Source organism: Lichenostomus cassidix, unplaced genomic scaffold (assembly GCF_008360975.1).
Source record: "Lichenostomus cassidix isolate B80296 unplaced genomic scaffold, HeHo_3.0 HiC_scaffold_768, whole genome shotgun sequence".
NCBI classification, from domain to species: domain Eukaryota; kingdom Metazoa; phylum Chordata; class Aves; order Passeriformes; family Meliphagidae; genus Lichenostomus; species Lichenostomus cassidix.
The window spans coordinates 26,739-40,522 of record NW_028147624.1 but is presented as its reverse complement, the minus strand read 5'-3'; the positions used below and the strand labels follow the sequence as shown (position 1 = coordinate 40,522).

Below are 13,784 nucleotides of genomic sequence, written 5' to 3'. Positions count from 1 at the left end.
ATTCCCAGAAGGGATTCCGAAAATTCCCAAAGGATTCAGAAAATTCCCAGAAAGTTCAGAAAATTAAAAGGATTCACAGGAAAGTTCCTAATAAATGGAAAAATTCCCAGAAAATTCATGCAAGGGATTCCAGAAAATTCCAAAAAAGTTCCCCAAAAGATCTGGAGTTCCCAGAAAATTCAAAAAGATCCCCAGAAAATTCAAAAAATTCATGAAAATCCCCAGAAAATTCCCAGAAAATTTAAAAGGTTCACGATTCCCAGAATATTCACAAAAATCCCCAGAAAATTCCAATTCACGAACCCCAGAGGATTCTGAAAGGATTTCCCAGAAAATTCCCATAAAATCCCCATAAAATTCCCGGAGAATTCCCAAATTCCCGCCGACCTGTTCCCGCTCGGGGCTGTTCCTGGACTCAACCTCCACCTGCAGGGAAATCGTCTCTCCGATGCTTTTCCTCTTGGAGAGTCGATCCTCGTCTGGGAAAATCGGGAATGGAGGTGAAGTTGGGATTTGGGAATGCTGAGAATTCCCAAAAAATCCCGCCGGGAAAATGGGGATTCGGTGGGATGGTGGGAAGGGATCCCACATTATCCCACATTATCCCAGGTTTTCCCAGATTTTCCAATATTATCCCAGATTATCTCAGATTTTCCCACATCATCCCAGATTATCCCACATTTTCTCCCAGATTTTCCCGAATTTTTCCCAGATTTTTCCCAGATTATCCCATATTATCTCACATTTTCCCACATTATCCCAGCTTATCCCATATTTCCTCATATTATCCCATATTATTTCACATTATCCCATATTTTCCAGGATTTTCCCAGATTATCCCAGATTATCCCACACTTTCCCATATTTTCCCACATTTTCCCAGATTATCCCAGATTTTCCTGGATTTTTCCCAGAATATCCCAGATTTTCCCACATTATCCCAGATTATCCCATATCATCCCATATTTTCCCACATTATCCCAGATTTTCCCATATTTTCCCAGGTTTTCCCACATTATCCCACATTTTTCCCGCATTTTCTGGGATTTTCCCAGATTTTAGTGGATTTTTTCCCACATTCTCCCACATTCTCCCACATTATCCCAAATTTTCCCGGATTTTCCCATATTTTCTGGGATTTCCAAGATTATCCCACATTAGCCCACATTAGCCCAGTTTATCCCATATTATCCCATATTTTAGCGGATTTTCCCATATTTTCCCACATTTTCTCCCCAATTTTCCCCGATTATCCCATATTATCCCACATTATCCCACACAATCCCAAATTTTCCAGGATTTTCCCACATTATCCCACATTATCTCCCAGATATTCCCAGATTTTCCCACATTTTCTCACAGATATTCCCATATTATCCCGGTTTATCCCACATTACCCCAGATTTTCCCCCATTATCCCCCATTATCCCACATTATCACGTATTTTCCCAGATTTTCCGGGATTTTCCCACATTATCCCACATTATCACAGTTTATCCCATATTATCCCACATTTTTGCGGGTTTCCCGGGATTTTCCTGGATTTTCCCATATTACCCCATATTTTCCCACACTTTCCTAGATTTTCCCACATTTTCCCACATTATCCCATATTTTCCCACATTATCCCAGATTTTCCCGCATTTTTCGTGATTTTCCCATCTTACCCCATTTTATCCCACATTATCCCAGTTTATCCCATATTATCCCATATTTTCACAGATTTTCCCATATTATCCCAGATTTTCTCCCAGATTTTCCCATATCATCCCAGACTTTCCCACATTTTCCCACATTATCCCAGATTTTCCTGGATTTTCCCATATTATCCCATATTATCCCAGATAATCCCATATTATCCCACATTTTCTCCCAGATATTCCCAGAATTTCCCACATTATCCCATATTTTTTGGGATTTTCCCACATTATCCCACATTTTCCCTGATTATCCCACATTATCCCACATCATCCCACATTTTCTCCCCCATTATCCCACATTTTCTCCCAGATATTCCCAGATTATCCCACATTATCCCACATTATCCCAGATTATCACAATTTATCCCACATTATCCCATATTTTCGCGGATTTTGCCATATTAGCCCAGATTTTCCGGGATTTTCCCGTATTATCCCAGTTTATCCCACATTACCCCACATTATGCCCCATTATCCCATATTTTCCCACATTTTCTCCCAGATATTCCCACATTTTCCTATATTTTGCCACATTATCCCATATCATCCCATCTTTTCCCACATTATCCCACATTATCCCATATTTCCCAGATTTTCCCAGATTTTCCCACATTATCCCACATTTTCTCAGATTTTCCCACATTTTCTCCCAGATAGTCCCACATTTTCCCACATTATCCCCCATTATCCCCCATTATCCCAGATTTTCCGGGATTTTCCCATCTCCCCACCACTCAGCTGTGGCACATGTGGCACGCTGAACCTCTCCATGCTGTAGCCGCTGCTGCCCAGGATTTGCCCACATTTTCCCACATTATCCCACATTATCCCACATTATGCCACATTTTCCCAGATTTCCCCACATTATCCCCCATTTTCCCACATTTTCTCCCAGATATTCCCAGATTTTCCCACATTATCCCACATTATCTGGGATTTCACCATATTTTCCCGGATTTTCCCAGACATTATCCTATATTTGCCCCAATTTTCCCACATTACCCCACATTTTCTCCCATATTTTCCCAGTTTTTCCCACATTTTCCCACATTTTCTCCCACATCATCCCATATCATCCCACATTATCCCACATTATCCCACATTTTCCCATTTTTCCCATATTATCCCATATTTCCCAGCTCCCCACGGCTGAGCTGTGGCACGTGTGGCACGCTGAGCCTCTCCATGCTGTAGCCACTGTTCCCCAGGATTTGTCCAGATTATCCCATATTATCCCAGACTTTCCCAGATTTTCTGGGATTTTCCCATATTATCCCCATTTATCCCACATTATCCCATCACATCCCACATTATCTCGTATCATCCCACATTATCCCACATTATCCCAGTTTATCCCACATTATCCCACATTTTCCCAGCTATTATCCCATACTATCCCACATTTTCCCACATTATCCCGGATTTTCCCATAGTTTCCCACATTATCCCAGATTTTCCCATATTTTCCCGGATTTTCCCCGATTTTCCCACATTATCCCATATCATCCCGTATTTTCCCACATTATCCCACATTATCCCAGATTATCACAGTTTATCCCATATTATCCCATATTTTCCCACACTATCCCAGATTTCCCCACATTTTCCCACATTATCCCAGATTTCCCCACATTTTCCCACATTTTCCCACATTATCCCAGATTTTCCCGGGATTTTCCCCCATTTTCCCATATCATCCCACATTATCCCACATTCTCCCACATTTTCCCAGATTACCCCACATTTTCTCCCAGATATTCCCGTATTTTCCCACATTACCCCATATTTTCCCATATTTTCCTAGATTTCCCAGGATATTCCCATTTTTTTCCCTCATTATCCCACATTATCCCATATTATCCCAGATTTTCCCACATTATCCCATATTTCCCGGGATTTCCCGCTCCCCACCGCTGAGCTGCGGCACGTAGGGCACGCTGAGCCTCTCCATGCTGTAGCCGCTGTTCCCCAGGATCTCGCTGATCCTGCTCTGCCCGAAGAGCAGCTCCGAGCCCAGCTGCTCCCAACCGCCGCTCGGCCTGCGGGAAAAACGGGAAAATCCCGCAATTCCAGAACCTTCCGGAACCTTCCGGGGCAGCCGGGAGCGCGGCGCCGAGTGAAATCCAAATTTTTCCGGGATTTTTCCTGTTGTTTTTCCGCTTTTCCAAAGCCATCCCGGATTTTTTTATCCCATTTTTTATTCCATTCGTGGATTTCCCTTCGCTCCAATCCCATTTTTCCCAGGATTTTTCCATTGTTTTCCATTTTCCCAACTCATTCCAGATGTTTATCCCAATTTTTTCCACTTTGGGAATTCCCTTTGCTCCAATTGCATTTTTCCCAGGATTTTTTTCCAGGATTTTTCCAGTTGTTTTCCCACTTTCCCAATCCCATCCTGAATTTGTTATCCCATTTTTTTTCCCTTCGGAAATTCCCTTTTTCTCCAATCCCATTTTTCTGGGATTTTTCCAGCTATTTTCCCATTTCCCAAACCCATCCCAGATTTTCTTATCCCATTTTTTTTCCCTCTGGGAATTCCCTTTGCTCCAATTGCATTTTTCCAGGATTTTTTTCCAGGATTTTCCAGCTGTTTTTCCATCTCCCAACTCATTCCAGATGTTTATCCCATTTTTTTTCCACTCTGGGAATTCCCAGATTTCCCTTTGCTAGAATCCCATTTTTTTTGGGATTTTTCCAGTTGTTTTCCCATTTTCCCAAACTCATCCCAGATGTTTATCCCATTTTTTCTTCTCTGGGAATTCCCAAATTTCCCTTTGCTCCAATCCCATTTTTCCGGGATTTTTCCAGCTGTTTTCCCATTTCCCAAACCCATCCCGGATTTTCTTATCCCATTTTTTTTCCTCTGGGAATTCCCTTTGCTCCAATTGCATTTTTCCAGGATTTTCCCAGGATTTTTCCAGCTGTTTTCCTATTTCCCAATTCATCCCAGATGTTTATCCCATTTTTTTCCCTCTGAGAATTCCCAGATTTCCCTTTGCTCCAATCCCATTTTTCCGGGATTTTTCCCAATGTTTTCTCATTTCCCAAACCCATTCTGGATGTTTATCCCAATTTTTTCCCTTTGGGAATTCCCTTTGCTCCAATCCCATTTTCCAGGATTTTTTCCAGGAATTTTCCAGCTGTTTTCACATTTCCCAATCCCATCCCGGATTTTCTTATCCCTTTTTTTCCCCTCTGGGAATTCCTTTTGCTCCAATCCCATTTCCCAGGATTTTTTCCCAGGATTTTTCCAGAGGTTTTCCCATTTCCCAATCCCATCCCAGATTTTTTTATCCCAATTTTTTTCCCCTCTGGGAATTCCCAGATTTCCCTTTGCTCCAATCCCATTTTTCTGGGATTTTTCCAGCTGTTTTCCCATTTCCCAATCCCATCCTGGATTTTCTTATCCCATTTTTTTCCCTCTGGGAATTCCCTTTGCTCCAATCCCATTTTCCGGGATTTTTTTCCAGGATTTTTCTAGTTGTTTTCCCACTTTCCCAATCCCATCCTGAATTTGTTATCCCATTTTTTTTCCCTTTGGAAATTCCCTTTTTCTCCAATCCTATTTTCCCAGGATTTTTCCAGCTGTTTTCCCATTTCCCAAACCCATCCCGGATTTTCTTATCCCATTTTTTTTCCCACTGGGAATTCCCTTTGCTCCAATCCCATTTTTCCAGGATTTTTTCCCAGGATTTTTCCAGCTGTTTTCCCATTTCCCAACTCATCCCGAATTTGTTATCCCAATTTTTCCCCACTGGGAATTCCCAGATTTCCCTTTGGACAGAGAGAATTCCCTCTGAGAATTCCCACATTTCCCTTTGCTCCAATCCCATTTTTCTGGGATTTTTCCCAATGTTTTCCCATTTCCCAATCCCATCCTGGATTTTTTTATCCCATTTTTTTCCTCTGGGAATTCCCTTTGCTCCAATCCCATTTTTTGGGATTTTTCCAGTTTTTTTCCCATTTCCAAACTCACCCCAGATGTTTATCCCAATTTTTCCCCCACTGGGAATTCCCAGATTTCCCTTTGCTCCAATTGCATTTTTCCCAGGATTTTTTCCCAGGATTTTTCTAGTTGTTTTCCCACTTTCCCAATCCCATCCTGAATTTGTTATCCCATTTTTTTTCCCTTTGGAAATTCCCTTTTTCTCCAATCCTATTTTCCCAGGACTTTTCCTGCTGTTTTCCCATTTCCCAATCCCATCCCGGATTTTTTTATCCCATTTTTTTCCACTCTGGGAATTCCCTTTGCTCCAATCCCATTTTTTGGGATTTTCCCAGTTTTTTTCCCATTTCCAAACTCATCCCAGATTTTTTTATCCCATTTTTTTCCCTCTGGGAATTCCCAGATTTCCCTTTGGACAGAGAGAATTCCCTCTGAGAATTCCCACATTTCCCTTTGCTCCAATCCCATTTTCTCTGGGATTTTCCAGTTGTTTTCCCATTTCCCAATCCCATCCTGGATTTTCTTATCCCATTTTTTTCCCTCTGGGAATTCCCTTTGCTCCAATCCCATTTCCCAAGATTTTTTCCCAGGATTTTTCCCATTGTTTTCCATTTTCCCAACTCATTCCGGATGTTTTTCCCAATTTTTTCCACTCTAGGAATTCCCTTTGCTCCAATCCCATTTTCCAGGATTTTTTCCAGGATTTTCCAGCTGTTTTCCCATTTCCCAATCCCATCCCAGATTTTTTTATCCCAATGTTTTTCCCCTCTGGGAATTCCCTTTGCTCCAATCCCATTTTTTGGGATTTTTCCAGTTTTTTTCCCATTTCCAAACTCATCCCAGATTTTTTTATCCCAATTTTTCCCCCACTGGGAATTCCCAGATTTCCCTTTGTTCCAATTGCATTTTTCCAGGATTTTTTTCCCAGGATATTTCCCACACTTTTCCCATTTCCCAAACTCATCCCGGATTTTTTTATCCCATTTTTTTCCCATTGGGAATTCCCACATTTCCCTTTGGACAGAGAGAATTCCCATTGGGAATTCCCAGATTTCCCTTTGCTCCAATCCCATTTTTCCCAGGATTTTTCCATTGTTTTCCATTTTCCCAACTCATTCCAGATGTTTATCCCAATTTTTTCCTCTCTGGAAATTCCCTTTGCTCCAACCCCGTTTCCCAGGATTTTTTCCCAGGATTTTTCTAGTTGTTTTCCCATTTCCCAAACTCATCCCAGATTTTTTTATCCCATTTTTTTCCCACTGGGAATTCCCGGATTTCCCTTTGATGACAATTCCCACTGGGAATTCCCAAATTTCCCTCCCTCACTCCCATTCCCAATTTCCCATCCCACCAAACTTTTCCCAGGAATCCGGAGAGGTAAATAAATTCTCGGCGGGAATTCCAGCCCAGAATCCCTCGGGATGGGAAAATCCGGGAATTTCCCAGGAATTTTCCAGGAATTTCCCAGGAATTTTCTGGGAATTCTCTGGGAATTTTCCGGGAATTTTCCAGGAATTTTCCAGGATTTTTCCAGGAATTTTCTGGGAATTTTCCAGGAATTTCCCGGGAATTTTCCGGGAATTTTCCGGGAATTTTCCGGGAATTTTCCAGGATTTTTCTGGGAATTTTCCAGGATTTTTCCAGGATTTTTTTTTAATTTTCTGGGAATTTTCTGGGAATTTTCCAGGAATTTTCCGGGAATTTTCTGGGAATTTTCCGGGAATTTTCCGGGATTTTTCCAGGAATTTTCTGGGAATTTTGTGGGAATTTTGTGGGGGAATTTTCTGGGATTTTTTTGGGAATTTTTTTGGAATTTCCCAGGAATTTTCTGGGAATTTTTTTGGAATTTTCCGGGAATTTTTTTTAATTTTCCGGGAATTTCCTGGGAATTTTCCGGGATTTTTCCAGGAATTTTCCAGGAATTCTCTGGGAATTTTCCGGGAATTCTCTGGGAATTTTCTGGGAATTTTCCGGGAATTCCCACCCACCTGGGGTTTTCCCCGAAGGCCTCCTGGGGCAGCAGGAACGGCGCCTCCTTCTCCCGAGCCTCGATCACCTGCCGGGGAAAAATTGGGAATTTAGCTCCGGACGGAATTCCGGGAATTCCCAGAGCTGTCGGAATTTTGGGATGAGTTCTTGATTTCCCAGAATTCCCAGATGAGTTCCCGATTTCTAGGAATTCTCAGATGAGTTCCTGATTTCCCCCAATTCCCAAAATTCCCAGATTTCCCAGATGAGTCCCCAATTTCCCACAATTCCCAGAATTCCCAGATTTCCAGGAATTCCCAGATGAATCCTCAATTTCCCAAAATTCCCTGATTTCTCGGAATTCCCTGTTTCCCCGATTTCCTGGAATTCACCGGATGAATCCCTGATTTCCCAGAATTCCCAGACGAGTCACCAATGTGCCTGAATTCCCAGAATTCCCAGAATTCCCAGAATTCCCGGAATTCCCAGATTTCCCAGAATTCCCGGACGAGCCCCCTATTTCCCAGAACTCCCAGAATTCCCTGATTTCCCAAAATTCCCGGACGACTCCCCGATTTCCAGGCATTCATTCCCAAATTCCCGCCATTCCCAGAATTCCTGCCATTCCCGGCATTCATTCCCGATTTCCCGGCACTCCCAGGTTTCCCGCCATTCCCAGATTTCCCGCAATTCCCGGATGCCTCCCCGATTTCCCAGAACTCCCATAATTCCCATAATTCCCGGACAACTCCCTGATTTCCCAGAATTCCCAGATTTCCCAGAATTTCCGGATGACTCCCCAGTGTGCCTGAATTCCCAGAATTCCCAGATTTCCCGCAATTCCCAGACGACTCCCCAATTTCCCATAATTCCCATAATTCCCCGAATTCCCGGCATTCATTCCCGATTTCCCGGCACTCCCGCCATTCCCAGAATTCCCTGATTTCCCGGAATTCCCGGACGAGTTCCCAATTTCCCAGAATTCCCAGACGACTCCCGAATTTCCCAGAATTCCCAGAATTCCCAGATGACTCCCCAGTATGCCTGAATTCCCAGAATTCCCAGATTTCCCGCAATTCCCAGATGACTCCCCAATTTCCCAGAATTCCCATGATTCCCAGATTTCCCATAATTCCCGGATGAGTCCCCGATGTCCTCGATTTGCTGGAATTCCCAGAATACCTGGAATTCCCAGATGAATTCCCAAATTCCCAGAATTCCCAGATGACTCCCCGATTTCCCAGAACTCCCAGAATTCCCCGATTTCCCGGCATTCATTCCCGATTTCCCGGCACTCCCGCCATTCCCAGAATTCCCAAATTCCCGAATTCCCGGAATTCCTGGACGAGTCCCTGATGTGCCTGAACTCCCAGAATTTCCAGAATTCCTGGAATTCCTGGACAACTGTCTGATTTCCAGAATTCCCAAATGAGTCCCAGCTTTCCCAGAATTCCCACAATTCCCAGAATTCCCGGACGAGTCCCCAATTTCCCAGAATTCCCGGAATTCCCAGATTTCCCAAAATTCCCGGACGACTCCCCGATTTCCAGGCATTCATTCCCAAATTCCCGCCATTCCCAGAATTCCTGCCATTCCCGGCATTCATTCCCGATTTCCCAGAACTCCCAGGTTTCCCGCAATTCCCAGATGACTCCCCGATTTCCCATAATTCCCATAATTCCCCAATATTCCCAGCATTCATTCCCGATTTCCCGGCATTCCCGCCATTCCCAGAATTCCCTGATTTCCCACAATTCCCGGACGACTCCCCGATATCCCAGAATTCCCCTATTTCCCAGAATTCCCAGACAACTCCCCGATGTGCCTGAACTCCCAGTATTCTCTGATTTCCCAGAATTCCCAGACGAGTCCCTAATTTCCCAGAATTCCCATGATTCCCAGATTTCCTGGAATTCCCAGATGAGTCCCCAATTTCCTGGAATTCCCAGATGACTCCCCGATTTCCCAGAATTCCCCAATTTCCTGAAATTCCCAGACAACTCCCCGATTTCCCAGATTTCCCTGATTTCCTGGCATTCCCAGATGAGTTCCCAATTTCCCAGAATTCCCAGACAAGTCCCCGATGTGTCTGAATTCCCAGAATTCCCTGAATTCCCAGAATTCCCTGAATTTCCAGAATTCCCAGAATTCCCATAATTCCCAGATGAGTCCCCGATGTGCTTGAACTCCCAGAATTCCCTGATTTTCCAGAATTCCCTGATTTTCCAGAATTCCCCAATTTCCCAGAATTCCCTGATTTCCCGGATGACTCCACAATATCCCAGAATTCCCAGATTTCCTGGCATTCATTCCCAATTTCCCGGCAGTCCCGCCATTCCCAGAATTCCCAGAATTCCCAGAATTCCCGGACGACTCCCTGATTTCCCAGCATTCATTCCCAATTTCCAGGCACTCCCGCCATTCCCAGAATTCCCAGAATTCCCGGACAAGTCCCAGATTTCCCGGCATTCCCAGAATTCCCACAATTCCCAGATGAATCCCCAATTTCCCAGAATTCCCATGATTCCCAGATTTCCCGGAATTCCCAGATGAGTCCCCAATGTCCTCGATTTGCTGGAATTCCCAGAATACCTGGAATTCCCAGATGAATTCCCAAATTCCCATAATTCCCAGACGACTCCCAAATTTCCCAGAACTCCCAGAATTCCCGCCATTCCCACAATTCCCTGATTTCCTGGAATTCCCGGACGAGTTCCCAATTTCCCAGAATCCCCAGAATCCCCAGAATCCCCAGAATTCCCAGAATTCCCTGATTTCCCGGCATTCCCGGCATTCATTCCCGATTTCCCAGCACTCCCAGACTTCCCGCAATTCCCAGATTTCCCGCAATTCCCAGATGACTGCCCGATTTCCCAGAACTCCCATAATTCCCATAATTCCCAGATGAGTCCCCAATATCCCAGAATTCCCAGAATTCCCGGCATTCATTCCCGAATTCCCGCCATTCCCAGAATTCCCAAATTCCCGGCATTCCCGGAATTGCCGACCTGGTGGACGTGCTGCAGGAAGGGCGGCACGGTGAGCAGCTGGGCGATGAGGTTGAGGAAAGCTGCTCCCAGAGCCAGCAGGGCGCAGCGGCTCCGCGCCGGCAGCTGATCCTCCGAGCTCTGAGCCAACTCCTGGAAATCCCGGAAAAATCCCAGAAAAAATTCCCAGAAAATTAAAAAAAAAATTTCTGAAAAATTCCCCAGAAAATTCCCGAAAAATTCCCCAAAAAATCCCCAAAAATTCCCGGAAAAGTCCCCAAAAGTTCCCAGAAAAAAATTATGAAAAATGTATAAAAAATTCCCCAAAAAATTCCCAAAAAGTGAAAAAAAAATGTCTGAAAAATTCCCCAGAAAATTCCCGAAAAATCCCGAAAAATTCCCAAAAAATTCCCCAAAAATTCCCGGAAAAGTCCAAAGTTGAAAATGTGTTTATGAAAATTCCCAAAAATTGAAAAAAAATCAAAAAAATCCCAAAAAATTCCCAACAAAATTCCCCAAACAAATCCCAGAAAAAATTCCCAGAAAACTTTTAAAAAATGTCTGAAAAATTCCCATTTTTTGGTAAAATTTGGAAAAATTTATTCCCAAAATTAAAATTAGAAAATTTCCAGAAAATTCCCAAAAATTCCCGAAAAATGAAAAAAAAATCCAAAAAAAAATCCCAAAAAATTCCCAACAAAATTCCCCAAACAAATCCCAGAAAAAATTCCCAAAAAACTTTTAAAAAAATGTCTGAAAAATTCCCCAGAAAATTCCCGAAAAATCCCGAAAAATTCCCAAAAAAATCCCCAAAAATTCCCGGAAAAGTCCCCAAAAGTTCCCAGAAAAAATTGATGAAAAATTTATGAAAAATTCCCCCAAAAATTCCCAAAAAATTCCCAGAAAATTCCCCAAAAAAATTCACGAAAAATTCCCGAAAAATGAAAAAAAAATTTCTGAAAAATTCCCCAGAAAAATCCCGAAAAATTCCCAAAAAAATCCCCAAAAATTCCCGGAAAAGTCCCCAAAAGTTCCCAGAAAAAATTTATGAAAAATTTATGAAAAATTCCCCAAAAATTCCCAAAAAATTCCCAGAAAATTCCCAGAAAATTCCCCATAAAATTCACGAAAAATTCCCGAAAAATTAAAAAAAAATTTCTGAAAAATTCCCCAGAAAATTCCCGAAAAATTCCCAAAAAAATCCCCAAAAATTCCCAGGAAATTCCTGAAAAATTTAAAAAAAAATCCCAAAAAATTCCCCCCAAAGTTCCCAAAAAGTTCCCCAAAAAATTCCCAATAATTAAAAAAAAATTGTCAAAAAAAGTCCCAAAAAATTCTCGAAAAATTCCCCCAAAATCCCAAAATTCCCAGAATTCTCAGAAAATTCCCCCAAAAAAAATCCCCAAAAAATTCCCCAAAAAAATCCCCAAAAATTCCCAAAAAAATCCCAAAGAATTCCCAGAAAATTCCAAAAAAATTCCCAAAAAATTCCAAAAAAATTCCCAGAAAATTCCAAAAAAATTCCCAAAAATATTCCCCAAAAAATTCCCAAAATTCCCAAAAAAAATGCCCAGAAAATTCCCAAAAAAATTCCCAGAAAGTTCCAAAAAAAATTCCCAAAAAATTCCCAGAAAATTCCCAAAAATTCCCCAAAAAATCCCAGAAAATTCCAGGAAAATTAAAAAAAAATTCTGAAAAAATCCCAGAAAATTCCCCAAAAAATTCCCAGAAAGTTAAAAAAAAACTCCCAAAATATGCTCCAAAAATTCCCAGAAAATTCCAAAAAAATTCCAAACGAAATCCCAGAAAATTCCCACGGAAATTCCCAGAAAATTTCCCAAAAAAATCCCAAAAAATTCCCAGTAAATTCCTGGAAAATTTAAAAAAAAAATCCGAAAAAATCCCACAAAATCCCAACAAAAATTCCCAGAAAATTCCCCCCAAAATTCCCCCAAAAATTCCCAGAAAATTAAAAAAAATTTCTGAAAATTCCCAGAAAATTCTCAAAAGATTCCCAGAAAATTAAAAAAAAACTCCCAAAAAATTCTCCAAAAATTCCCAGAAAATTCTGAAAAAATTCCAAACAAAATCCCAGAAAATTCCCATGGAAGTTCCCAGAAAATTTCCAAAAAAAATCCAAAAAAATTCCCAAAAAATTCCCAAATAATTCGCCAGAAAATTCCCAAAAAATTCCCAACAAAATCCCAAAGAATTCCCAGAAAATTCCCAAGAATTCCCAAAAAAATTCCCAAAACATTCCCAGAAAATTCCCAGAAAATTCCCCAGAAAATTCCCAAAAAAAACTCCCAGGAAATTAAAAAAAATTCCCAGAAAATTCCAAAAAAAATGCCCAGAAAATTCCCAGGAAAATTCCAAAAAAATTTCAAAAAAAATTCTTGAAAAATTCCCAAAAAAAATCCCAAAAAATCCAAAAATCCCCAAAAATCCCAGAAAAAATCCCAAAAATCCCAAAAAAAATCCCAAAAAATTCCCAAAAAATCCCCAAAAAATCCCCAAAAATTCCCAAAAAATCCCCAAAAAAATATAAAAAAAAATTCCCAAAAAATTCCCCCAAAAACTCCAAAAAAATCCAAAAAAATCCCCAAAAAATAAAATAAAAATTTTAAAAAATCCTCAAAAAATCCCCAGAAAATCCTCCAAAAATCCCCAAAAAATCCCCAAAAAATCCCCAAAAATCCCAAAAATCCCCAAAATCCCAAAAAAATCCCCAAATCCCCTAAAACTTTGGGAATCCTGACCTGCATGGCGAGCACGAGGTGGACAAAACCCCAAAAACCCCAAATCCCAAAGAAACCTCCAAATCCCCCCAAAAGCCACCAAAATCCCAGGGAAACCCCAAAATCCCAAAAAAACCCAAAATAAAAAATAAAAAAAACCAAATCCCAAAAAAATCTCCCCAAAATCTTAAAAAACCTCCTAAAATCCAAAAGAAAATCCCCAAAAAAACTCCAAATCCCAAAAGAAAATTCCTGAATCCCCAAAAAAACCCCAAATCCCAAAAGAAAATTCCTGAATCCCCAAAAAAACTCCAAATCCCAAAAGAAAATTCCTGAATCCCCAAAAAAACCCCAAATTCCAAAAAAACCACCAAATCCCAAAAGAAAATTAAAAAAAAAAAACCCAAATCCTGAACGAAAATTCCCAAAAAATCCCAAAGAAAAC

General features: G+C 41.3%; 1 protein-coding gene across 1 annotated transcript; it reads right to left on the bottom strand.

Annotated features, from left to right (window-relative positions):
• Nucleotides 1–303: 303 nt before the first annotated feature.
• Nucleotides 304–13,397, bottom strand: LOC146421796 (protein EFR3 homolog B-like; the record flags this gene model as incomplete). The annotated part of the gene is made up of 5 exons (XM_085047058.1): nt 13,361–13,397; nt 10,623–10,754; nt 7,635–7,702; nt 3,612–3,739; nt 304–479 (listed from the first exon to the last, which is right to left on the bottom strand). Coding segments are annotated over exons 1-5 (510 nt in total), but the record flags the coding sequence as incomplete, so codon positions are not given.
• Nucleotides 13,398–13,784: the final 387 nt, after the last annotated feature.